Below are 26,788 nucleotides of genomic sequence, written 5' to 3'. Positions count from 1 at the left end.
AGAAGTGTTGTTGTTAAAGGGCTTTGCAATTCTTTAGAAATTGCCACCGCGTTGCTCTGTGATCCAGGGCCCGGTGCCTGGGCTGGGGCTGGCCCATGCTCTCTGTGCAGGCAGTGGGGTGGCACCGCACTGCCAACGGTGCTGGGCACAGCAAAGTGCCCACCAGAAAGCCCTGGGATTGTCACCACTCATGCCTGAGGTGCCTGGCTTCAGTCATGGCTGAGAGCAGCTGGTGTGCTCCCCTCCTCAGAGACACCTGCCAGGCATGGAGACAAAGGGGGCAGCCCCAGAGCGAGCCTGGGCTGTGCCCTGCCTGTCCTGCCAGCTGTCTGAGGATGGTTTGTTTTGTTTTTATTCCTGGAAATAAGGAGTGCTTATTTTCTCCAGAAAAGGTTTTAAAAAATAAATGGATATCTCAAAGGAGAATCCTCATGGGCACTGTACTTGGGACACTTCTATAAAAATGGAGAGCAGTGTAGTTTTTTACTCAGTCATTTAGATTGCCATGACCCCCCATGGAAGGTTTTTTTTTCCTGTTTTCTTCATGACATGACTTCTTTCCTTTTCAAATTCATGTCTCTGTTTCAATAACATCAAAGATGGATCTAGATGGTAAAAATTGCAGCCCCTGGCCATAGGGAAAATCCCAGTGACTTCAGACTGAAGAGCACTGAGGCTCCTGACACACACCATGGCACGCTGACAGCATTTTTGTTGTGAAACCCTGACATGTCCTATATGGGTTTTCCTTCAGCTGTTTGCTTCCTGCATTTCTAGCATTTCACATGCCCCCAGTAATTATCTTCCTTTCTGAGAAATTGTATGTTTTTTCCTGCCATCCATTAGCATGAAGTTTATTGAGTGGTTGGGGATTAGTCACTGTTCTCTCTGGAGGCTGAAGTGCTGATGCTGGAACAATGTATAAGTAATTCTCCCCCAAGAATGTTGTGCCTCCCTACTCCTCTGAAGCATGTGGGGAGGAAGAACAGAGGCTCAGTTGGCCCCCCTGCCTGGTGGCTTGGGGGTGCTGGTCTTTACTCTCCATCTTGGAGAGATACCCGGGTGCAGACTATAAACTTTGCCACTGGCTTAAGTGGTTGGAGTTTCAGACACCATCACTGCTTTAAAAACACAAACATGCCTGGGAGCACTGCACCTCACCTGTGATGCTGGAGGCACAGCAAGGGGTGGGAAGCCCATGGCAAGGGCAGTTTCCCATAGGAGTGGCAGGGCAGTGACAGGGATGGCAGCAGCATTGCTGTGGGACAGCCATTCTCCACCTTCCTTTGCTGGTCTTCCTCCATCAGACCTCTCACTGCACCATGGAGCAGTCTCTGGGATGCTCCATCTGCAGCCTTCCCTTTGCTCCAGCTGCTGGCCAGAGTGGCAGGGGAGGGAGCAGAGCTCCATGACAGGTGGCCTCTGTCCCTGAGGAGGATTGCAGTGGCAGTGCAGTGTGGCCATGGCTTTGGAGCCCTGAGATTTATTTTGAATGTGTATTGCTTGTCAGTGTTACACTGAGTGAACTCCTGTACAGTGTGTCATGGCTTGTCCACAGGTGAAAAAGTGAAAAGGTAATGTCATTCTCATGGCTCTTGCATTAACAATTTTAGAAATAAAAACCATCTTATAATGGAAATGTGACTCTCTGGAAATGTGAATCCTAAGCTGTTTGTCTTAATGACTAAGTGCTTAATCACCTCAATGCACACCCGAGTCAGGGTTAATAATAGTAGGGGCTGTGCAAGCTTTGTTATGTATTCTGCAATACTGCAGTGATTTCCAGCTTTCTGTGAAGACCACCAGGGCAGTCCCAGCACCAGGCATGCCACAGAAACTGTCTCAAGTTCACACCTCACCCTCTGAAGCACCAGTGGGTGCTGGGGCAGTGAGTAGGCCTGGCTATGTTTATTCACTTCAGCATCTTAATGCAATTACAAAGATGTTGTGTGTCCAGCCAGCTTGGTCCATGGCAGCGTTTGGTTTGTCTTTAAGAGGTGGTGAAGATGTCTTTGATGCCTGTGCATGAAGCAACAGGGCCATCTAGAACAAAAGCCTGTGTTACAATTACTTCGTAAAGTTGTTCTGCATTTGTGTGTCTACCAGAAGCACTTATGCTTGAATGCAGTGTTTGATTTTTTTCAGCTACTCTAAATAGATCATCTTTACAGACCACAATAAAATGTTTGTGTAATGCTTAACTGTACATTAAGTAAAATCCTGCATTAGAATATCCCTGTATAATTTCTGTTGGGTAAATAAGAGCATAAAGACAAGTATCCCCACAATTCCCATTACCACATTCAGCACTTAGTTACATTAGAAAAATGAGGCATCGTTCTGCCAACTTTTGTTTCCCTCCATTTGTGCTACTTACCACTTATGAATCCAGCAGGCCGACCCATGCAGCAATTATTTCTGAAATCCAGCTATCATGGCACACGTGGGTACCCCAGCACAGCTACTGCCAGGGCTCCATGGCTAGCACTGGGCTCCTGTGCTTGTGTCTAGAGCATTATTGGGCTGAGCTGGTGTATAACTAATGGCATTTGGAAGGTGTAGGTGTTATGTTGTCTGCTGAAGCATGATTTGTATTGCATTAAAGCATCCTGGTGGTTTTAAACAGGCTAAAGGGGATTTTCAGCTGTGGTCAATTACTGGGCTGCTGCACCAATGGTGTGCAGGGTATTTGGGTGCTCACAGGAGCCTGTGTTGTACTGACACCTTGTCCAGGCCTCTGCAGACCAGCTGAAGCAGTTATGTGTTTGTTTGGGACCATTGTGGGTTTCTGAGTATATTACAAAGTTTCTTTTTATAATCTTCTGCTCGACTGTCCTGTGCTTTGCTCCGGGAGGTGTGCAAGGTGAGCATATCTTTTCCTCTTCCTCCTGAGACTGAGCACTTGGACTGCACCTTCACTGCTGTGCAAATTGGCAGAGCTGGACGTGCACCCTTCCCCACCCTCCAGGCAGCAGGAGGGCAGGGGGCAAGGCCAGCCACTTCTGTTCAACTCCAGACCACGGCATCTGCTTTACACAGGGGATTGGGGCAGGAACCAAGGTTCAAAGCTGCCTCTGCTTGTATGGAGAAATCAATATTTAGCCATAAAACCAGGAGAGGCATGTTTGGGAATCACAGCCTGAGCGAAAGGGTTCCAGTATTGTCATAGAAGATAAAACAAGAGGAAAACATTTTGAATTTACTCTTTGTGTATTGAGGCTTTTTATTATTCATCAGTAAGTAAATATAAGCTAAGGGAGTGATTTGTTTCTAACAAGCTTATAAAATACTAGAGTCATTTGTGAGTTTATTGGAGTGCTGATTATAAACATTCCCTCATGCACACTCCTTTGTGTCAAATTAACATTCAAAATACAAATATTGTATCTTTGAATATTTTTGTAATCTCTTCCCAAGTATTTGAAATCTTCGATGAGAGACGATTGATGATGTTACGTGAAACGTAGCCAAATGCTCTGTCACAGTTTTGGACATATTTTTCATTTCTTTGGCATTTGCTTTGCTCATGCTGTTTCTTTGAATTGCCTGCTTCATGCTCTAGCATTTGGATTTTGATACAATGCATAATTGATGTTCATCTAGCTGCAAAGATTCAACTGTTGTGTGTGCCACGCTGTCTGCATGCCTCTTCCTGGGATGTGCCCCACAACCTGCCAGGGCCAGTGCCCATGGAGGAGCGGCCAGTCACACTGGGGCTGGTGGCCTCGGCACTGCTCCCTGTAGCTGCTGGGGCAGTTCAGGCACATGGGTGGCACCAGGCCATCCCAGGTCCCCCAAAACACTCCCTTGAGGAGCTGGACTTTTCTGATCACACCTCAGGACTGAATTTGGAGTTCCTCTTGCGCAGCAATGCACTTTCTGTTGGCAACCATAAGGAAGAGAAATGTAAAGAGTAGGCATCATCTGCTACTCATCATACCTATCTATGGGATGAGTAGTAGATGCTTTAGACCATTCCTCTGTAGGCAGTTTTCCAAAAGCATAGGCTGTGTGGGGAAGGCATCCCAAGGCCTTTGCAGGTGCTGCTGGTTGAGACTAACAAGCTTTAGGACACAGATCTTGGCAGCCCTCTTGCCTCTATGGCTACAGACTTGCCACTTCACCCCCTCCATACAGCAGGTGTATTTGTAGTTCAGTGGGACAGACCTTTTATTTTACAATTTTGTTTTCCTCCATTCCCACTAAAACATTTCCTGTATTATCGGTACCCAAACTCTTTGCTTTTCCTATCAGCATGTACCTTGTTTTTACTAAGCAGAGGAAAATCCTGCAAGGGTGGGTCTTAGGCTAACATTATTATAGTGGCTGCCATTTAAAAAGTCAATTTTTGCCTACAGGCAAAGTATTGTTATCAGAGTTCGTACCTATTTTGCATATATACAATTGTATCTTCCCTGCCTCTCTGGGGTGATAGGAGCAAATGCCGACTTCTGAATGCCGATTGTTGAATCTGAGGTTAAAATAAGAACTCACAAAATAAAAAAAGAACAAAATGGTGGGTAGCAGGTCTCTGAGATAGATAAACCTTTTTGGTTGAAGCAGGAACTCCATGATGGCTTGATTAAGAATCTTATTTTGTTTGAGGGCCCAGCTGAAAAGCAGCTTGATCTTTCCTCTCATTTTTCATTCCTCCATCGTAAGTTTTGCAGGGCTGTGGAATATGGTTCTTCTCATGTGGACTTATTAGGTGGACATCCCTAAGTCTCTTTCAAGTTCAATGATTGCACATCAGGCCTTTCTCTGCAGCAATCCAACAACACCTTTGGATCTTTCCAAGTCATCTCAGCCACCTCTGCATGGCTCCAGTCCGTACCATGCATACCCTGAAAGCACCATCCTGCTGGGAACATCTTGGTGCTTCGTTTGGCCTGGGGCTCTGCATTTTTTTTTTTTCAATTTAATTTAATTTTATTTTTAAATGTAACTTCTGAGAATGAGAGGAGTTGCAGAGAGCCCAGGAAACCTTACAATGCCAAGAGCATGAGATCTAGGTGAGTTTAAGCAAAAATAGCTCTGTAGGAGTCCTGCTGTTAATGAGCCTTCAGAGCCTCCTGAATGTCCTTGTGTTTTGATACTTTGTGTTTTTGTGGCATGCTCACACTTTCAGGTGGCTGCTTCAGCTCCACTGTAGGACTGGCTCTTCCAGATCACTTTATTTAACCAAAAATACAGATTTTCCTTATCTTTTACACTATGTTTTCTGTCACAGACCACATATGTTCTCCAGAGCCTGTCTACAGTGTGAGTTTGCACATGGCTTTCCTCAGTGGATTAAAAAGCTAATGACATATAAAATGAAGAAAATGTGTTTCTAAAAAAAATTAAAAACAAGCTGGCCATGTTGTGCACTGACAGAGCCATGTTATGACTGCCAACAGCCATATATGCCTGACTGAGCTACACACATAGTAAAAGAGAAAGGAATTTGTTTACAAAGGCAGAAACCTAGATCTTCTGAGTTTAGCACCCCAGAAGAAGGTTCTGCCCATGTTTCCCTGCCACGGGTGCCCCTCCCAGCTCTGCAGGATGTGTGTGCTGGCCCTGAGCTCTCCTTCTCTGCAGAACTCAGGGCAACTGCTTCAGTTCTGCCTGTCCAGCTCCAGATCATACCTGAAGTGTGCAAGCTGGCTGGCTCCTGTGCAGCACAAAGAACGCATGTAAAGGTGGTATGAGTTTGATATTAGGTTTTATGCATTGTAATCCATGTTTGTATGTTAGATAATCACTACCCAGAGTCACTTTACAGTCTGTGTTATGCAGAGCCCTTGCTCAGCTGTGAGATCTCTTCCAGAAAGTCACTGGGTAGCAGTGACTCTTCTTGCTCAAGATGAAGCTGGCCAGAGGGTTTGATTTCCACCTGGACTGTGGAGAGTGAATCAAGCAAATTGCACCAACGTCAATGGGAGATGCTCTGTACATTTACTTGAGCATAATACCACAGTAGAAAAATATATGTCTCCAAAATGCAGAGATGCTTATAATATTTTCTTGTTTTCATGCAGATTCTTCTTTTTGACTCCTTTAAGGAATATAATGTGTTACTGCACCCTAGGATTCCTGATTTAAAATATGTCTCATAGGGGAGGTTCATTCTTCTGGGCATATTTGCACTTAATGAGCTCTGAGGGATATTTGTGCCATGCAAAATCAGTTACCTGTCTTAGCCAGCCAGACCCTATTTAGTCACCCTTGGCTCTCTCTGTTTGCAGTGGCATCTCCTTTTGCCATCCCCAATAACTGGTTTGCGTCCCTGTCCCTGGGGAGAGGGAGTGAAGGAGGCACCTCGGTAGGGGTGGGGCACAGGAGCCTCTCTGGGGCTGGATTGTGACATGAGTTCAACCCTCAGAGAACAAGTAAGCTCTGGTGCAGTTGTGCTGAGTGCTCATGTCAAGATAGCTGGGTAACCATCATTTTTATTTTCCAAGAAAAAGCTGAGAGGTGTTTCTGAGCTTTTTACTTGTCTGTAGGTATTTCAAAGAAATTTGGTCTTTAAGTTGATAATAATGCCTAAAAGATTGCTTTTTAACCAGAGACTTTTCCCTAGGAATGCTGTTTCTTAATAAGACAACAAAATTAATACATACTTAAAAGAAATGCATTTATTTGAGTAAGTGGTGCAAATTGCCCCAGCATTATGGGGGTGCAGCATTTGGCCAGTCTCTGAGTGCTTGGTGATGTGCCACAAAAATAATGCTCATGGCTGGTTTTCAATTGCATTTTTAACTCTGTGCCCACTGCACCATTTCCCAGATACCTATACTAATGCAATCTTTTTTTAGACCATAGCTGATACTGCTGTAAAGTTTACATTGCTGGATACATACTTCCATGTTTATGCAGAATTTGCAATATCAGAATAAAGCCCCTTATGCCAATTCACCTGAACTCAGTCAAGAGGCAGTGCACCAATGCAGGGATAATAGAATATTTTTTTGCTGATGGAAATAAAAGTCTACCCTCCCACTGGAAAAAAAAAATTAAAAAATTGACATTTTTAATGTTTTAATGCCTGAAAGAACCTTTAGTGTTTCTCAGTTAAATTTTACATTGAGGAGGGGGTTTTTTTTGGAGTTTTATTTCTATTTCTCCTTTTACCGGTTTTTCTGCTTCCCTGATGCCATCATGGGAACTGTTTATGCTTTCTCTTACTCGATGCATTGCTGAGTGTAGTTGACAACAACTGGCTTGTAGCCTGTCATGTTAATTACATACTATTAGAGAGCACTAATCTGATGATTATTTACACGATAGATTTAAAGTCTATCATGTCAATGTGTGCTTGGGAAATGGCAATGTGAAGATCAGTGATACACATCAGTGGGAGCTGGTGTTTCAACAAACACCGTGTGCTGTCCCAGGCTTGCTGGGCTAGCTCGGGGGGCTGCTCACCTTGCCCTGCATCCCCAGCTCAGTCACCTGCCTCTGAGCACTCAGAAATGCAAACTGCACCCAGCAGCAAGGCAAATGCCCTTTGAGCAGTAGTTGTGGGATGCAGCTGTCACCCTGCACCCAGCCAGGGGAGGGGTGACTTTGCCGTTGGCACCTCGTGGCTGGGGGGTCCTGGAGCTCTGGTGGCCTCTGTGTGACCACAGTCACTGCACTGCACACTGGCACTGCAGGTGGGATGGGGGCACCTCGCAGTGCTGGGGGCCTGCTGCTGAGGCTGGGGAGTGTGCCAGGCCTGTAAAAGGAGTAAAAAAGGGCTTTACACCTATTTAAAGTAGGTTTAAAGCTTTGGGTGTTTTTAAAGCATCAGCATATTCCAGTGGGATGTTTAATAAGAGTATAATGATGTTTTAATTTTAATTTTTAATTTCACAAGAAGAATAGATGCCAAGTAGATGCTAGTTATTGCTGTTTGTCTGTACTGAGCTGTTCTATGTGATATTGTCAATAGCATGAGAGGATGAATGTGTTCCTGCTGTGCAGCGGTACAGGGAGCTGCTCCCAGGGAGGAGAGCAGGAGCAATAAGGTGTATTTAGTTTTCAGCAATGTGATGGCATGAGGGAGGACAGTGCAGGAAATAGGCTGTGTGGCCATGGATTCAGGGCTGTGTTACTTCAGTTTCCTCAGGTATTGACACTAAACTTGAAATAACACAACTGTGAGTATTTCAAAACATTGAAATGCATTGCTTGAGTTAAATTGTGTGGGAGTTAGGTGTTCTTACTAAACTCTAGTTATTCCTAGAGGTTCTTTAGTCTGGATAAAGCTAGTTCTGTGTGTGGTTGTATGGACTTGCACACTCAAAGAGAGCATGTGGTTTTTTTCCTGTATGGGTTTTACATTTCCATTTTTCCATGGAAGCTAGTGGAGTTATTCCTTAATCAATTATCGTGAAGGAGCAGTCAGACCTATCAGGCTTCAGTCCACAAAAGGTTTTAATATAGGCTATTAAAAAAGGCATCTTCAGAGAAAGGCTGATAAAGTGTGAAGTTATTGTGCTGAAGTATTGTGTGCACTTCTATAAATTATGTTTATGCAGTTTCCCAGATTAATATCTAAATCTAAAATAAAGCTTTGCAGGCAGGCCCCTCTGGGGCTCTGCAGACAGAGATAGATGATGCACAACTCCATGAACTCCTTTGAACTTTCAGATTTTATTTTTCTTGTAAACTGAAAATTAAGTTGATGAAGCTGGGCCTGGCAGCCCCATCCCGTGAGTGTGAGGCTCAGCCTTCCCCTCAGGAGCAGTGGGAGCACACAGCCTGCAGCCAGGAGCAGGGCAGGGGCTCTGGAGCAGCACAGGAACTCGCAGTCAGGAGGAAACTCCCTTCAATCTCATCCCCAGTCCCTCTGGGACCATGCTTCTTTTTGATGGTCATTTTAATATTGCAGTGTACTGACATATACTGGAGGCAGTGAACTTACAAGCTACCCTATAAATAATTTGGCATCTAATTCTGCATATTTTGAGCTCGAGGCCCCCTAAGATGATGAAAGAGTTTAAAGCCCGTTGTGTGGTTAGGCTAATTTAGCATGGAAAAGAATACCTTTTTGAGCCTGAAGAAGTGCATCACAAGTAACCCTGGAGTTTGTTACCAGGAATCCATAGGAACTTCCTCTAGGACCAGCAAGTCCTGTGGCTTCTGTCCCCTAATATAGTCCCTGATTTCCTGAATCCCATTTCCCCAGAGAGTCTCCCCACCTGAAGAAGAGCAATTGCCTTTTGTGCTGATAAACCCTTGTCTGGGCTGCCCATCCTTTGGAAAACTATGATAAACAGACCTGATTTTAATGACTCTTATCCATAGGCAAATGTAAGGAAAACCAACAGAATTACATATGAATGTATGTTGGGAACTCTGTATTTTTGCTGGTATTCCTTACATAGTTTCTAGAAAAATCCGAGCCCCCATGTTATCATTTTTCATTAAAGTGATGTTTCTAACCGCAGTGGACAGCTCTCATATCCCTTGAAAACTTATAATAGTAAAATTGTCATAAGGATGAAGCAGAAATGCAAGATTTTATTAAACAATCTTCAGCTCATAAAAGACATCAGTGTTGTGCCATTCTAGATCATATAAATATATTTCAAAGCAGAATCATATTTCAGCAGAGAGATAAAGCACAAAAGAATATGATTAGTGGATACCAACATAAAATATTAAACCATCCAAGAAGGGGTGTAGGTGTATGTTTATCCACACAGGCAAGTCGGGGGCTGAGAGCAAGGCAAGATTTTGGCAATATATCAATGGAGTCATGAGCACAGATATCCATGGCATTGTGTGTGTGTGTTGTGCCGTGGCAGGGGGGTTTGGCATGGTTTCTCACAGCGCAGAGCTGGGTGTTTCCACACAGCCACTGAAACCGCTGAGGGAACATGATGGGTGTCTTTAGTCTGGCAGAGTCGTCAAAGGGAGATATGAGCTCTACCTGGATAAATAAATAAGTATAAATAGTTTTTTTTCTGATATGTGACCAGATTATTTTCCAGTTGATTTCCAGCCAAGGTCCCAAGGGGGCCACAGATCAAAAAAAGATAAGGGTCAGTTACAAGGTTGAGCTCATTCGGTGTTGCCATAGTAACTGACCTCCAGCATCCCTGGGAGGACGGCACCCAGCTCCCCAGGTGACATTTCTGTTGCCACGCCATCAATCCACTGCCTTTCCCCGCCCAGGCTGCCTGATGGCCGTGCTGCAGAGCACCCGGTGCCGCTGGCAGTGCCGGCCGGAGCGTGGGCTCTCCTTGGCCCCAGCAAAGGGAGTGCGGGCTCTCCTTGGCCCCAGCAAAGAGAGTGCGGGCTCTCCTTGGCCCCATGCTGCCTGGGCTCTCCTTGGCCCCATGCTGCCTGGGCTCTCCTTGGCCCCATGCTGCCCCCAGCAAGGGAGGCGCCCAGCCGCGCCCCCAGGAGCAATTACACAAATGCAGTGGAGCAGTGTGGCCCAGATGATTTGGGTAGCAGGTCATGGGTTTAGGCAGCAATGGTGAGGAGGAAATGTTGACTGTGCAGCAGACATTGCCTTTGTCCACTGTGACCATCTGCAAATTTGCCATTCCCTTGCAGCAGTTGCAGTGTGTCCTCAGACCTTGGTTTTACTTCCATCCTTGGATTGTTTTTAATGAAAACCAGTGGTGGAGTGGTGCAAAGCAGATGAGGGATCAAAGTGGTTCTCTGCAGGCTTTGTGTTTGAGCGGGGTGTCCATCACTGCTGCCCTACCCTGGTTCCAGCCCCTTGCTCCTTCACAGCCACATGGAAAAAATTGCTGGGGAAGCTGCTTTTCTTACATTATAAATTTTTCCCTTTGATTTCTTATTTACTGGGAAATGAATTGCATAAACAGAATAGTTCCATGCAGTTTTCATTTTATTTCCCTGTGTTCATTCCAATTTCTATTTATTTCTACCATAATTAGAGCACACGGCCCATTTAATTCTACCAAATTTATGATCTAATGGACAGAAGAAGGTTCTCTGTGAATACAGTATATTAATGCTTTGTTACACTGAATCACAGTATTTCAAAGTTCATTAAAAGCACGGTTAACTCATGGATGTGAACATCTGAGTACAGGGAAGAAATTCCCTTTTATTGGCTTAATTTGCTGCAGTAGAGTAGAAATATACTGGTCTGGAAAGCTATAGTGTGGGATGTACATGTTGTTGTCAGCAAGGAGCATCAGATTATTTTACATGATCTCTCAAATTAGGACTATTGCAGTTATTCCATGAGGGGAAATTTTTGCTTTATTAAACTGAGTAGAAGAGAGAAGTTTTAACTAATAGTAAAGACAATGCCATCTTGATTTTTGGTGTTCAAATCTTCTACCTGTTGGTATAACATGTCAGTACACGACAGTGTTAACATGTACTTTCACATTGCCATTAATATAGTTATAATTAGAAATGCAGCTGATACAGTAAATGGGTTTAATACAGCATTATTAATTATACTGCATCCTCGCCAGGAGGCTGCTGGTGTCGGTTCTCTTAGAGGCTTAGAGACTCATTGTAATATGTATTAAATGCACATTGCTGCAGCAGAAATAGCTTTATGGAGAAGCATATTCCCACTCTAAAATGGGCAGGATGGCAGTGTAAGTGCTACTAAACACCCTATCAACATATTTAAAACTATCCTGCAAAGGCACCCGGCCTTGGGAACAATGAGTGACATGCTCTGCCGCCGCGGTTCAGCTGGGTCTGGCAGCCCACTAATCCTCACTAACAGGCAGTAAATTATGTACCTCCAAATTTATACAAACGCCTGCCTTTGACATCAGCGGGCACCACCCAGGTTTCACCTTCAGGATTCAGATAATCAGCTCTCATTCCTACTGGCTTCCCTCAAGACCAGTATGGAAATAAGTATGTGTCTGCCAGGGATCAAATGCTTTTGGAGACAAAAGTAGGTACTGAAAACATTACAGGATACTATCATCTCCCCATGATACTTTTACACAAAGCGCTCTGTTCCTCTTTTGGCCTGACATAGTTTCAGCCTGACAGAATCCAGCAGGCCTGCTTGTTTTAAACAAGAGCACATCCTATTATTTTTTTGAGAAATGAAGTGTAAAATTAATGCTTATTATTTTGAGCTCAGGAAAAAAAGGCAAGAAACCCAAGATTCTTGTTCGCTGTACATTGCTTGTTTAGTCCTGTAATCATCTGATCCCTCCACAGATACGCTTATGAAGAAATGGGAGAAGATCTGGCATAACAAACTGTAAAAATCTGCATTTTATTTTACAAATGAGAGGGGCTGCATAATTCACTTGAGTTATGTAGGTCTCTCATAGATGCTTGTCATGCTAGAACAAAAAAGGCGAATAAGAATGAGGGAAATGATGATATGTTTGCTGTTGCCCAGCACCACACATTTGACTGTCACACCACATTGTCAAAAAGCCTCCTTGCATGTACCTAGATGATCTTATATAATTCAAGGAAGTTATTCTCTAAAGGTGACTGAGTATCCCTATACATGTGCTGTGTTTCTGTGTAAAATAATATGCTGTAAAATGCCATAGAGGAGAGAGTGATTATAGCAGCAATTCTATCTATATCTTTGGGCATTTTCATATTTTGAATACACATGCATGAAAAGAGAAACGTTTGTCATGCTAACCATGGTACTTTTTCCCTCTTTTTTTCTTTCTGGATGGTTTTATAGACACAAGAAATACATAATGGACTCCTGTGGGAGTGGAATAAAAACCCCCACCGGTGAGGAGAAGGCCTTATAATTCAGAAGTGGATTTGCAAATCAAAAGGTCTTGCCTCGAGTGGGATAAATTTCCAGATCTGCAGGAACCCATTATGTTTTATTATTTTTCATTCTAGTTTTAGTTTGTTTGTTATGGGTTTAACTATTTAAAATACTGCAGGGATCAGCCAAGAAAATACACAATCTCTGTTACCTAATTAAACATACCAGGCTTGTAAGGATATTCTTTAACTGAAATTGTTTGTTTTTCTTTTCTTTTTTTTAGTTTTACTCAAATTATAGATATTTAGGCTGGAAAAGGAGCAGCAGTCTAGTCATCAGTATGTGTCTATCTGTATTTATGAACACATGTGCTCACACAGGACCATAGGCTGTACATGAATCACTGTTTTCCAAACACCCAGTATGTAGAGGGTAGAAAATTAATGTCAAACATGATTTCTCTGATTTATTCGTAGAAGGCATTTGTTCCATTCCTCCCAGTTCCTGCTTTGTCCTCTGCGGGTTTATTGCAGCATTTGGTTGCTGTACACAGCGGTGTGGCTGGGCATGCTCAGCATGAAGCTCATGTCCCTTCCCATCTCTTCTCCCCTCTGGAGCAGGTTGCAAAATTCACACAAAGCCAGAACTTTTCAGGCAAGGGTCTGGTGGGAGAATCCAGCCTTAGGCCACAGTGAGGGGAGAGGGCCTGGTTTGGAAATGTACACACTGGAGAGGGCAACGTGCCTGGCCATGGAGGCTGCGCAAGCGGAGCATTGCAAACCTCGGCGCGTCCTAGAAACATCCCAGTCCCTGCTTGTGGCTCCCCAGGGAATCCATAGAGCTGCTGCCACGGAGCTACCAGCCCTTTCATCTTTCTGTTCCTGGCTCTTTCCTTTTCTCTTTTTATCTCCTTCCCAACTCACCTGTTTACTTGTCCCCACGCTGCCTCCCATTCCCCAGGCAGCTCTGGTGCAGCACTCACTGTGGGCACCCACTGCCACACGGGTTCCAGAGGCAGCACAGGCAGCTCCCACTGTCCAGGCCTTGTACAGGGGCCTTGGGATCCTGATAGTACCAAAGGCTTCATAGCAAGCTATACTTCCCTTCCCTTTAGCCCCTTTAAAGATAGAAAAAGCTAATTTGAAGCAACTGTAAGTAAAGACCGTGCTCGTGAGGGCTCACATTATTTGTAAGAGCCAAATATATTTGGCAAGGATTAGTGCATGGGGTAATGTAGTCATTTCTTAGCAATCTTTGAACTAAAAATTAATAGTCATTGATATTTGAGGATGTAAAAATAAATGTGAGTGTAGAACAAAAGAAAGAATTTATTTGGTTTTTAAAATGAGTTTTCATGAGAAGTTCATGGGCTGCCACAGTGAAGGAAAGAACCATTTTTAGGGAGTTATTTGCAGAAACCAGGCACAGTATTAAAACCTTTTAGGTAGTTTCTTTAGGTAGTTTTTATAAACCATATGCTATGTTTTCTAAAATTCTGTAACTCCCTCCCTCCTTTCAAGAAAACCAAAGCATCGTTTAGTTTTATGTGTGAAAATTGCTTTAATATGACTTCAGTAGCTCAAAAAAAAAAAAGCTCAACTGCACCCAGAACCACAAACTTCAGTAAACAGAGAAGCATATCATCTTGCAAAAGTGATAGGCTTGAACCAAGAGTAATTATTGCTATTTCACTGAGTTCAGTTAGAATATAGACACATCTAAAATGGGCCCTGTGTATTCAATACTGAAGATATATGACAAGGAAATGCCACTATCAAATTACATTTAAATACCTTCAGTGGTTTCTCTACACCTTGTAAAAAGCCAAGATATACAAAAAAATTTACACTGACACTCTGCTCTCAGCTCCTGCTATTCTCCAACACTTCCTTCCTCTCCTGAATGTTTGCAGTGTACTCTGTGGTGAATACATCACTTCAGCCCTCTGTCAGCGCTGGTGGCTGAATTCACACTATTAAAGTACTTTTAAATGTGTTTGGCTCTTTAATCCCCTGCACCCAGGGCAGGGCTGCTGTCCCTTTGTGGCAGGGCTGTTGGGAGCCCTGTGTTGGACGGAGCGCGGGGCGCTCCCAGCACAGCCAGGGTGTGGGGGCTGCAGCCCTGAGCTCCAGCAGCCCCTCCTGCTCTGGGGCTGGGGTCCTGGGGGTCCTGGGGGGCCCTGTGCCCAGCACAGGCCTTCCCCACCGGCTGCTGCTGCCTCCCCGACGCTAATCTGCTGTGTCACTAACAAGTTGTATCATTTGAACCTTGCAGAGGAAGGCATCAATCATGAGTGCAAGCTGTGTAACCAGATGTTTGACTCTCCGGCAAAGCTCCTGTGTCACCTGATTGAGCACAGCTTTGAGGGGATGGGAGGCACATTCAAATGCCCTGTTTGTTTCACAGGTAAGACAGGGAGGCCAAGACAAGCCTCAGCGTGCATGGCTAGATCCAGAAATGACACTCGGGGGATTTGTAAAATACTGTATTCCTTTCCCTGGGAAAAAGAAATACTGTGCTTGGAAATGTTCAAATATCCTCTGTCTGGAGCTGGGGCTCGCTCTGCCGAGCAGCGCTGCCACATGCAGCAGGCTCTGCATGGCCCCCATGTCTCCAAACATTTACATTTTGCCTGGTGGCTCACAGGTGCTGTGTGTTTGCAAGGGCAGGACTTGCAAGCCCTAATTCACCTGAGCAAGGACTCTTTAAAGGCCAGGTGGTTCATGGTTTGCTTGCAGTGCTGAGTAAAGGGGAGTAAAGGTTTGATAAGACCAAATTGTACAACTCTATGGTTTTGTCAGCTGCTCTCTCAGAGTTTTTTTTTAATCCAGTTTTCTTACAGTGGTACATTTCTAACTCCTGTCTGAGAGCCTGCTAGGTATTCCTTCTCTGTAGATCATTTAAGCTGTCTCATCAGTGCAAATGATCATGGGTGAATCTTGCTTTTCCAAGATGGGCAGGGTGCATGCTAAAGGCTGCCTTTTATACTCTCTTCAACACAGTTAACATCTGCATTTCCAATCTGTTTGAGAGATAAGGATGGTGTAGGTGTCACTGTGGGCCTGTTGTCAGTAAAGGGGCATGGCAGCACCTGCCATTCCTTTAACTTTGGTGGGAATAAGGTGAACCTGCATTCTTTAGGGTTTGACCCACCATTTGAGAAACTGGTTTTTGTGTGAGCTTGGAGTTTATATATCCTTTCTGAAATGTGCTGTAAAAAATTTTGGATGCATTTGTTAAATTCTGCTGAAGAAGCTATTTTCACATACAGGTGACCATTTGTGTAAAGTGACACAAAAATTAAATATAGATATATTTTTTAGCCAGTGGTTCAATATGTTCCACTTCAAAATTTCCCTCGGTAAAATCAGAATACTTGTCAATCCAGAATCATAATGCAAATGCTGTGAAATTTGTGATGTTAAACAATAATCTTTTTCTTTTATACTGACTGGACAACCTATTTAAAAGATCTAAAAATTGTGGCAAGCGTGCCCCTTCAGATTCACATTTCTGCCAGAAATGCTGTTCTGGACCACGTGCTCCCAGACCAGCCATCAAGGCTTCTCCTGGCCCAGTTGTCCTGCATTAAAAATGCATCTGATGCACCTGCCATGGGCCCAGGGCTCCCTGTGGGAGCAGTGACGTCCTCTCTTTGGTCTGAAGGCTGAGTTCTTCCAGTTACCTGGACAGTGTTAGCTTTATGTGAAATATCAAAAATCCATACAGGATGTAAAGTCTGTTAGAAGTAAGCTGACTGTCAGCCTGGAGACTCTAAATTGACTACTTGTAAGGAAATTCTGCTGAACCAAGTGTATCAGCACTTCTCTGGCAGATATCCTTGGACCTTTTACAGTTGCAGAGACTCTGAAGTGCAGTTTGAGACGAGGTGCCTTATATGAAACAATCTCAACTAACTGTACTGTGTTGTTTCAGTTTTTGTACAGGCAAACAAATTGCAGCAGCACATCTTTGCAGTGCACGGGCAGGAAGACAAAATTTATGACTGTTCCCAGTGCCCACAGAAGTTCTTCTTTCAAACAGAGCTTCAGGTATGTTTACAACAGGAGTAAAAACAAAGCTAAAGCTGTTGATTTCTCTGTGCTACTGTCACCCTTGTGCAGCATTTAGAAAAGGTGCCTAACTTTGGTATTGTCTCTTCTGCCCTTAAACAGTCTCTCAGTCTCCTCCTGCCTCCTTGGGTGCCTGGAGGAGAAAAAGGTCTCTGAGCATGGCTGGAATAAATAAATAAATAAGACAAGACAGATATCATGATTTATGAGTATTTCTCTTGACAGTAGTGTTGCTACATCCTTACATGTCTACGTCAAACACCTTGTAAATAATTTCTTCTTCTCCATTAATAATTTAGGGACTGATTAACATACAAAGACTAAGCAAATGGTAGCTGCCCCATCCCCTTCCCTGCTGCTAAATCATAAGTAAAGGAATTTTCCCTGCTAAGTATGAGACAGCGTGGGTGCATCTCAACATGATGCTCAGGTAGAGGCTCCTCCCAGGCAGCAGCACATTGCCAGGCTGGGCTCTGCACCCCAGGCCTCCCACACCACTGTCCCTGGCAGCACTGGGGATGCAGCCACAGCAGTTGTAGCCTCCACAGAGCCAGTGCTTGGCTCACACCCATTCCCAGGGGCACAAATCCTTCTGCAGGGGCTGGGCCCTGACCTGGACATGCTGCTGCAGCTCTGCTTGGAGCTCTGGCCCCACAGGCCTCCTTGGAGCAGGTTAAACCCCACCAACAGCCTTGGTGCTGAACCCACAGAGACCCTGAACCTCCATGTGTGTGTGCAGGGCTCCTCTTGGGCAGTGGAGCCCAGAGCCTGCCCTGGCACAGAGCTCGTGGGGAGGTGCCCACCCTGGCTGCCTCCTCACACCCACCTCACCTGCGCAGCATGGCCACCAACACCACCCCTCCCATCCCCTGGGAAAGGCAGTCTTTTTATAGAATGGTACCATATGCCTCATTTAAATGTATTAGCTTTATAAACCACGACTTACTTAAACTTTGGAGGGTTTTTATTTATCTTGCTGAATTCCCAAGCTGCTGCCTCTTGTGTTGTGCTGTCATGCTGTGGAAGGATGGCTGATCTTTTCACTTTGTTGATTTTATATTTTTTTTCTCCCAGGGGATCCCGCCTTTCCCTTGTTCTAGCGACCTGATTTGCATAAGTGTACAAAAGTTTTAACTATACCTTGTTAATATTTTAATAAAGTCAGCAGATTTTGGGTTTGTGTGTTCTCACTATGAACGTTTTATGAAGGCAGCAGTGGCTTGCAAAGGCAGCTTTGATTTTTTCCTCCCATATCTCCCTAAAAGTGGTGTTTGGTCAAAATGCCAGCACAATTAAAATGGGAATACTGGCTTCCTAGGCCACTGCATTAACCTTTAGAATCAGATGATCAAATAAAGAGAACCTGTTTAAATTATAGTCTAAGCAGCCTATTTTTTGCAATTACAGATTTTAATTACATAGTGTTTCAATTCTGAAGTTTTTTGCATTGCACAATTGCTGCAAATGTCAGCTTTAATCATATAAATTAGGATTGTAATTTTTCAGTTTTTACGGAGGATTTTTCTGCACTCAAAATTTTTCTGCTTATAATAATTCATAATAATTACATGAGTAGATTTGAATGATGTTGGCTAAATGAAAATGCAATACTTAGCTGCACAGTTTTAGTCTTTATTTCAGTAGTGACTCAGAAACGTGTGTTTACTTTGTGCCAGGAAATTTACTAATGCAAATATTGGAGCCAAGGAGGACACAATATGTGTGTATAAATCAGTTAGAAATGTGTAAGACTTCTGAACCAGTTTGCCTTGGCATGATTATCTCATTAGTTTCTGGTGTGTAAGCTGCCTGCTCTAAATTCCTCAACTGTTGGTTATATTTTTGTTGAGTAATGAAGATTTAGTATTATTTTAGTGAACCAGTTGTTCAACTGCTACTTGGGGTTAAATCTGCATAAACCTTTCTGTGTCTTTAACTGTGCAATTATCTTATGTGGGCAAATCAGCCTCCATCAAGGGGTTCTGCTTGATGGATTTGACTGTTTAGTTCTGAACTTGCTTTCCTACTGGCATGAAATAACTGGTATCAAAACCTGAACCTACACACTGTTTTCCTTCTTTGTATTTTCAAGTGAAACCACTGAAAATACATTTTAAAAGATTGAGCATTCAACTATTTCAAGAAGAAATTCAGAGTGGGGTGCTTGTAGAAAAGCAGGAAAAACATGGAAGGTGGGGAAAATGACAGGCAGTAAAGGGAAAAGGTAACTTTTAGAGATGTCACAGATTGGCATGACTTAGCCCTGCTGATTTTTGAACATTTCTTTTAAACAATGTGTGTGCCATATGATGAGAAACTGTAAATGCTGCTGTAAATATACCTGTAGTGCCTGGTGCAGATACTGCTTTGGTAGCTTAATGCTCTGGATGTGATCAAACCCTCTTTGTGCTGCTGAACTAGTAGTTGTATTTTAATATAGGATTTTGCTTTGAAGTTTACACCATCTGATGGAGCTGCAAAACCAAGGCTTAGGAACGCTCCAAGGAACTGAACTTGCTTTATAAACGGTGGGAATTTTGGTGAGAATCTGGAGCAATGAGTCAGTGATGTTACTTTGATGATATTGCCACAAGAAAAGAAAACAGAATGCTACTTAACTGCTTACATTATCTCACTGGAAATAAGGGAGGAAAACGTGGGAAGGTTAAGCATGAAACACAAAGGAAAGAGTATGTGTGATAACCCCACACACCCTTAGGGCAGAAGAGGAAAGGCTGGCAGCTCTGTGTTTTTCATATCCTCACTTTGTACAATTGACAGCTATGAATATCATTAAATTCTCCTGGAAAAAGGGTGAATGTATAGCTTATATCTAAAACACCAAGGCTATGGCATTTCATTCCCCCTGCTGCAACATGCTCACTGAAACAAGTGTAGAGGTGGAGGGTTGGGGTTTCCTCACATGCAGGGCAGAAGAAGCCCTTTCAGACAGATCCCCATCTCCAGGAGCTGTGCTGGGAGCTGATGGTCCAGCTCCTCAGAGGCAGCTGGAGCCATGGGCACTCAGATGTGGCAGATGAGCTTGCTCTTTGACAAGTGAAGCTTTGATCTTTGCTGTTTAAAATTTAGCAGGGAACCCTGCCAGCCCCAAAGATGGGTCAGAAATGATGACACACAATGGGTGCTGAGAGTTATATTTGTGGTGTGATTCACAGCAAGGAGAGATCCCTCCTCAGGTGTTTGCATCGAGAATTGTACTAAGCAAATTGTGACTGAGCAGTGGTTTTCAGAGAAAACTTGAGAAGGATTTTTGTGTGTACTCTTTTACCACAGTGCTTTTTCCAAGGAGCCATCACATAACCGGTGAAGTATTTGTATTTAAAGGATTAATTCCTGCTGTTTGCTTGTGTACTGTTAATCATACTGTTTCCTCCTAAATGATTACAATTGATGAAAACTAAGGCAAGGGATGTAATAAACAATGCGCAAATAATCCAGGTACCAAGGGAGCAGGGTACCTGCCAGGTCTTTCCTAGCACAGGTGTTCAGGTGTTTTATTGCCTGATATGAATAAAGGGCTTTCTTTTCTGCTCAGATTTGGAGATATGTCAAACCACTGAATTAAGAGAGCTTCACTGGAGGAATGTGCTGTCATTTGAAATGCCCAGTTTTTTAAACGTACACATATCAAAAGGAGCTACTATGGCTCATTGGCTAGCACTGTGGTCTGTCTCCCCTCTCATTTTATCTTATGTGAAAAGCTAGCAATTTTCATATATCCATAAACAGGAATGAGCTGCTGCACAGAAATTGCACTCATTATATTAATAATGATTTACCATGAATGTCCTCCAGGGGCTTGATTTGGTCCACATCAAAGTCCTTGGGATTCTTTCTGCTGATTACAGCAGATCAAGCCCTAAGCAGGTTTTCTCTTTTTAAGTCTGCTTTTAATATCAGCTTGATGTTAGATGTGCCACATCAGACCATAGGGCTGTGAGGACACAGAGGGCTGTGACCTGCCCAGGTGAGGGGCCATCACAGAGAGCTGCCCCGTGGTCTGATGTGACCCAGTGGGGGACACACAGGAGCTGCTCTGTGCCTGTGCTGGCCTCCCTGGGAGCAGGGCAGCGGGAAGCCACATGTCCAGCTGCTCATGCCAGTGGTCCTTGGGGCCATCTGGGTACAGCAGTGTCCCTGAAGCACGGAGGGGAACCAGAGCCCCTTGGCTTGGCTGGGAGCCACCTGCCCGCAGGCGAGTCTGCAGGGCTGTGTCCAAGGGCTCCCTTCACCACCAGTGGAGCAATGAAGAAAGACTTCAGCAATTTTGAGTCTGTACCAGTCTGTACCCAGCCATATCTCCAGCTCCTATTTGAAAAATGGACTTTACCTACTTTCTGGGGGTATAAGAAAGCTTACTTAAGTAGAAGTAAATTTTTGCTTCCAACCAGCCTTGTGCTTGCAGCAGTGCAAAATCTCAATGTTTCTGTGCCCCAGTGTCCATTCAGGCAGCGAGAGAAAGGCAATTCCATGGTATCTTGAGGAAGTTGCAGAAAATGTTTCTCCTTGAGAGTGCGTGGATGGCAGGACAAATGGGACCTGAAATGTGGCTCTATCTCAAGGCGGTGCTTTCACTTGATGTAACTTTTGCTGTATTTCAGGACTCAGTGTGGCTTAGATGGCAAACACCAAGAGCTTCTTACTGAAAACATACCACAAGCTCTTTTTAAATTTCACACAAAGCACACACAAAACCATGTGTGGAATTAATTTTCTGCAACATCCTTTTTTTTTTTTCTTTTAAAACAGATTTTTTATCTTTGGATTTTGTGTTTTGGTAGGCTTTTAAAAACCTGTTAGCTATTTTTCCTTCTTTTGTACTTTTATTTTTTAATTTTTAGATTTTAAAAACGTCATTCCTTCTTTAAAATTGTGAAAATAACTAGTCAGTTATCCTAGCAGATTTGGCTAGCGTTTCTTAAAAAAATGTTGCTGTGGTGCTTGGAGTATTGTTAAATTTTAATTATTAGTAGTTACAAAGCTAATAAATTACAAGACTACCAAAATCTATTCCAGCCATATTGCTGGGTTTCATTCAGACGCAGTCAGATAATTATAACTAACAATAATTAAAAATTAAAAGTGCTGTAGGCAGATACCCATCATGTTGAGTCTGCCTGCCTGAACATTCTTTATGGACTGCAAAACCACAAGTTTTATCTGTGATCTGTTTTCACAGTAGGGAAGTTTTTACCTATAAGGTCTCTGGTTTTCATTGTGTGTGTTTAAATTCAGAGGAGGAGGAGGAGGAATATATGGCTGTTTGAAACTTTAGAGTTAGGACCAGGCTCTGGTAAGGACCAAAGCTAAGAAACTTCATTGCAGACTACGTGGGGCTGGTGCTGGGTCTGCAGCAGCTGCAGTTGTGGTTCTGTGCAGGGAATGCCAGAGGTTTCCTGGGCCTGACATCCACAGAGGTTAATGTAATAGCAGGGGCTGCTCATGCTCACCCCTGTGTGGTTTGTCAGGCAGCACCTTCTTCCCCTGCACACAGGCAGGGGGTGTTTGCTGGGGCTGCTGGGACAGTGATGGAATCCAGACCACGTGGCCTCTTTGTGTGGCCACCGCTGCTGCAACAAAGGAGGGTGCAGAAATCTTGAATTGCTCTGTGTGCGGTGTAGTGCCAGGGTGTAACATTTTCATTTGGACAGATGGTTCTGATCAATATATTGCTGCATCTTTATCCTGTCTGAGGTCTCCTCAGTGAGAGGCACAAAGATCTCTCACCTGAGATGAAGATATGCCTGGCACTGGAGCGGCATGGCCCGTAACAGAAACCCCTCCTTCACTTCTTAAACATTAGGGCCATTCCGTAGCTGGCCCTGGCTAACAAAGTGCACACAACTTCACATTAACATGTGCAGAAAACCCAGCAGCCGTGCAGAGCGGAGGAAAAAAAGCAGGGAGCCAGGTGAAAGGCATCGTTTTAGCCATTAATGCACTTAAGCGCACCCAAGTGTCAACATGTGTGATCAAGTGTAAGGAGGCATGTCGCTGCAATGTGGCAGGGCTGGCACACACACGGGGCTTCCTCCAGCAGAGATGGCACTTGGATCTGCTGCTCAGGCTGCCCAGCTAAACCCGTCGTTGCCTGTCATCTATGCCCTAGGGCAAGGGTCCAACCAACTTTTGCGCAGGCACCATGCCATCCCAACAGATGGGCAGGAGTGTAAGCCGCCAAGAGACAATGTATATGCATCAATTGTGTTTATTGAAAGCACAATTCCTGGCTGGAAATGTTCAAATGTCTATTTATTTTGAGATAAGATGCCTTTAGTTAATGGGTAGGGAAATGCAGCTTAGCTTTGAATTAATTCCTTTATATACGTTACAAAATATAATGCAGACGTGGAAGTGTAAGATGTGGTGATTATGGGGAGATCTGTTAAAGGTCTGTCGTGACACAGAGCCCTCCGAGAAACTGACCCAATGTGCCAAGGTGCTACATACCCCTAAGTACCAGAGACCAAATTTGTAGGTGCTGCACATAACTGTACACCTCTCTGGCTCAATACATAGTGATATGCAAGGAGCCAGCCTTTTACACTGGCAGGTTTCCCTTTGCACACAGGTGTATAAGCTCACCTCACCTCTTAGTGGTGGAAAACACTTTTACTTTTTGGGGCAATGAGGGTGATACATTAATCCAGACTAAAGCTAGACTAGTTTACACATCTCACAAAAGAAATTTGTTTTCCATGTGACTAAAAGAGAGGAAAATATAATATAATACAATATACTTACATATCTGACAGCATTGTTGCCCACCAGAAAGGATAAATTATGGAAGCATCCAGAGAGGAGTCTGTATGCACACATTAAAGGGTGTTCCCTTCACCTACTTGTTAGCTTTATTCAATTAAGACTTCTTAGTGTTTGTGAAAGATGTGCTTTGAAGACCCTTCTGAATATACAATTTGATATTCATAAGGATCCAGGCATACTATATGTAAATAAATAAAGCAGGAATGTTGTACTTCCAGATACATTAATGCATTCGCCTCCTCATGGCAGCAGAGCACACGGGTTGTGTTAAACATCCATCCTGACCAAAAGGAGGAAGCACAGGAGAAGAAATGAGAAATGGATTTTCTCTCAGAAAGACCAGATTGCACTCTCTGGTCTAGCAATAACAATTACTAATGACATTTAGAGAGAAATTAAGGATGAGAAATGCAAGTTGGCATTTCAGCAGTGCCAGTCAGTAACATTGCATCAGAGCTCACAGGAGAGATGAGAAAAAGTTTAGGGATGGAAAATTAATTTTGTTATGTCAACAATTAACAAATACCTTTTCTTCATTCTTTACCACACTATCACAAATTACCACTGTGATAGTATTTAGCAGCTCCTCAGGTGAATGAAAATTTCAGCACTTTGAAATCCTTATTTCTAGAGTCAAAAGCACGTGTTTATGTTTTGCTGCGTTTTGTTGAACAATGAGTGATGGAAAGAGGTTCAGACTGACCAGAGAGGGAGAGCATGAGCTCTTGGATGTGTATAGCAAGAAAATTCTGTGGATTTTCTCTGCAGATCTCTGTGGTTCTTATAACCATGAATGAATTAAGTTTATCAGCACATTTTCTGATTTTTTTTTTCTGTTTTGTAAATTCGGAAAGGCAAGGTTGAATAATATAGCCTGTTCCATGCTGGACAATTTTGGAGGAGCCAGACATAAAGCCCTGGAAACCTCAGACCTTTTATTCCAAAGACCTTCACGTGTTCACAAGGTGACATCCCTGTCCCCACAGGAGGGTGGTAGGAAGCCCTGCTTCCTGCTGCTGTGTGGAGAGGCTGGAGCGCAGGGGCCATAAGCTGTGAGCACAGGGGCTGTGAGCGTGGCCATGGCACAGCTGGCTGTGCAGGAGCAGCGTCCTCAGGGACAGCACAAGCGGCCACCCCTGCCTGGCCCTGCCGGGCTGGGTAGCACATGCCTTTGTAAGCAGGGCAGAGCCCTTAAAATAGAAACAGAACGCTTGTGTAACATGTAGACAAATAATTTTTTTTTCTTTTGTTTTCTCTCTGAAATATCTTGTCAGAGATTTTCTTTGCTGGTGGGAAGAGATGTCTGATCCAGCCCCTTTGATTTTCCCCTGCTGTAGTGGCTGCAGTGGAGCATAGTTTGGGGTCTGAGCACAGACTAGCTCCGTTGCCTCCTGTAAGTGTCGCTAGCATCCAGAGGAACTGACTGTTTTTCAAAGCAAGAGGGATGCTGCACTGGAAAGGGCAGGGTAAAAGCATTATTTAAAGAAAATAGTGGAGCTTGATCAGCCTCAGTTTTAAAGAGCTCATCGAGGGTGCTGTACAGCATCCTTTTAAAAGTTCAGTCTCTTCGTTTGCTTGGAAAGACTGAAGTGGGGATGCTTGTCCAGACATAACAGTATATGCCTGAGTGTTTTCACAAGAAATGTCTAGATCATTAAATATAATAGGTCTCAGCTGCAGTTTTGATCACTGAAGCATGCACACAATTCATCACAGCAAATTAGGTACGTCTTTGTAACTTATCTTTCTGCAATTTGCTGGCACTTCTAGAGAGCTGAAACTTATATTGGATGTGCTGCAGAAGCCATTTCAGATAAAATATTCTGTGTTTATTGTTGGAGAACAAGGATTCCCTAATAACAAAAACATGGAGCAGTGTATGTTTCTGCTCCTGCATCTTGCAGAACCAGCAGTAGTACCAGTAGAGATCCCCAGCCACATTCATTATTTATATATTTCAGTGAATTTCTTGTCTGCAGTAAAAGAGATATAAGCTTCAACATCAGTCTGTGCCAAATTCTATGCTACAGCCCATTCAGAAACCTGAGGCAGCCATGGTTCTCAATCATTACACAGCCCATTTATCTGATTGGAGTTTTGTCCTCTCTGCCTTGCTGAAATGTTGCGTGTTCTTTAAAAGCTGAGTTTGACCTTTGGAAAGAAAAGGCATTTGCTATTTTAATTTTAGGGGTTTTTTTTTAGAGAGAACCTGAGCCTACTTAAATGGAAATTGGCATTGAAAAGCAGCAGAGTTATTGAAAAGCATTTACTTTATTACTAGAAGAGAACAGACGCTAGTGGACTCAAAAATTACATTTCAATGGACTCATCAGTTTCAGTCACTAGTTAGTCTGTGAACAGATGGATATATTTGTAGCAGTTAACATGAATTTATGCCCTGGAATTTTACATTTGCCCTAAGAGCACTGCTATCTTAGTTGCTGCGTTGAAGGGTTTGGAGATTCATTTTATTTTTTGGAAAAAAGATACGTTTGTTTCTAATTGCAGAGATTTCTTACATCATAGAAATCGCCTCAGATTTCAGAAACATGAATGATATATAGCTTCTATGTAAGGAAAATGTTGTAAAAGAATCCCCAGTATAGCTGCTGCAGAAAAAATAAACATCTCAGCCTAAACCTAGATAAACCCCTGTGGACTGAGAAAATAATTTTCAATAACCAGATATTTTTAACTCTGTGTATGAAGGTAGTAATCACAGTCACCTGTATTTGCATCTAGGGTCTGCCACAGTCTAATTGCTTGTCTCTTTCCACCCCCGCCCCACTAAATTTTAAGGCTTCTGGTTAACTGAGCAATGCATTAAGCACTCCATCTCCAAAACAGAAAGAAATACTGCCCTAGCCTCTACCATGTGGCATCTTTAGGTTTCAGGGATTTCGTTTAAATCTGAAATTTATGTCCAGGAGAAATAAATTATTAGATTGTAAAAGCAGCTGGGGAGGGAGTAAATATAGTCTCTTTTGTCCTCTATATCATTTCCCCAGGAAGATAATAAATGTGTGGCAAGCGTCTTGTGTTTCCTCTGTCATACAAATGTTGTGTGTGTGCTGTATTTCAGATGTGAAGCTTAGACTCCAGACAGGAAATCCTGGAGTGATACTGTACTGCTGTTGCCTACTGCTGTGGTGCTGGTGGAGGCCCCATCACTTTGGCTGCTTAGAAGGAATTTGAAAAATAATTTCATGAAGAAATTTAAAAGCCCTTGTGTGTATCCCTGATTTCCAGA

The 26,788-nt window shown here is 43.4% G+C and overlaps 1 protein-coding gene across 2 annotated transcripts in view; it reads left to right on the top strand.

The window, feature by feature from the left end:
* The window catches only part of ZNF423 (zinc finger protein 423), a 225,077-nt gene that overhangs the window by 186,848 nt on the left and 11,441 nt on the right, over window positions 1-26,788 (top strand). For both annotated transcript variants that reach the window (XM_066557160.1, XM_066557161.1), the window contains 2 exons: window positions 14,954-15,085; window positions 16,616-16,731. In XM_066557160.1, the coding sequence (XP_066413257.1) occupies window positions 14,954-15,085; window positions 16,616-16,731 (248 nt within the window). The remainder of the gene's footprint in view (window positions 1-14,953; window positions 15,086-16,615; window positions 16,732-26,788) is intronic.

This window comes from Molothrus aeneus, chromosome 11 (assembly GCF_037042795.1).
Source record: "Molothrus aeneus isolate 106 chromosome 11, BPBGC_Maene_1.0, whole genome shotgun sequence".
In the NCBI taxonomy this organism is placed as follows: domain Eukaryota; kingdom Metazoa; phylum Chordata; class Aves; order Passeriformes; family Icteridae; genus Molothrus; species Molothrus aeneus.
This window is presented reverse-complemented; position numbering and strand designations above follow the sequence as displayed.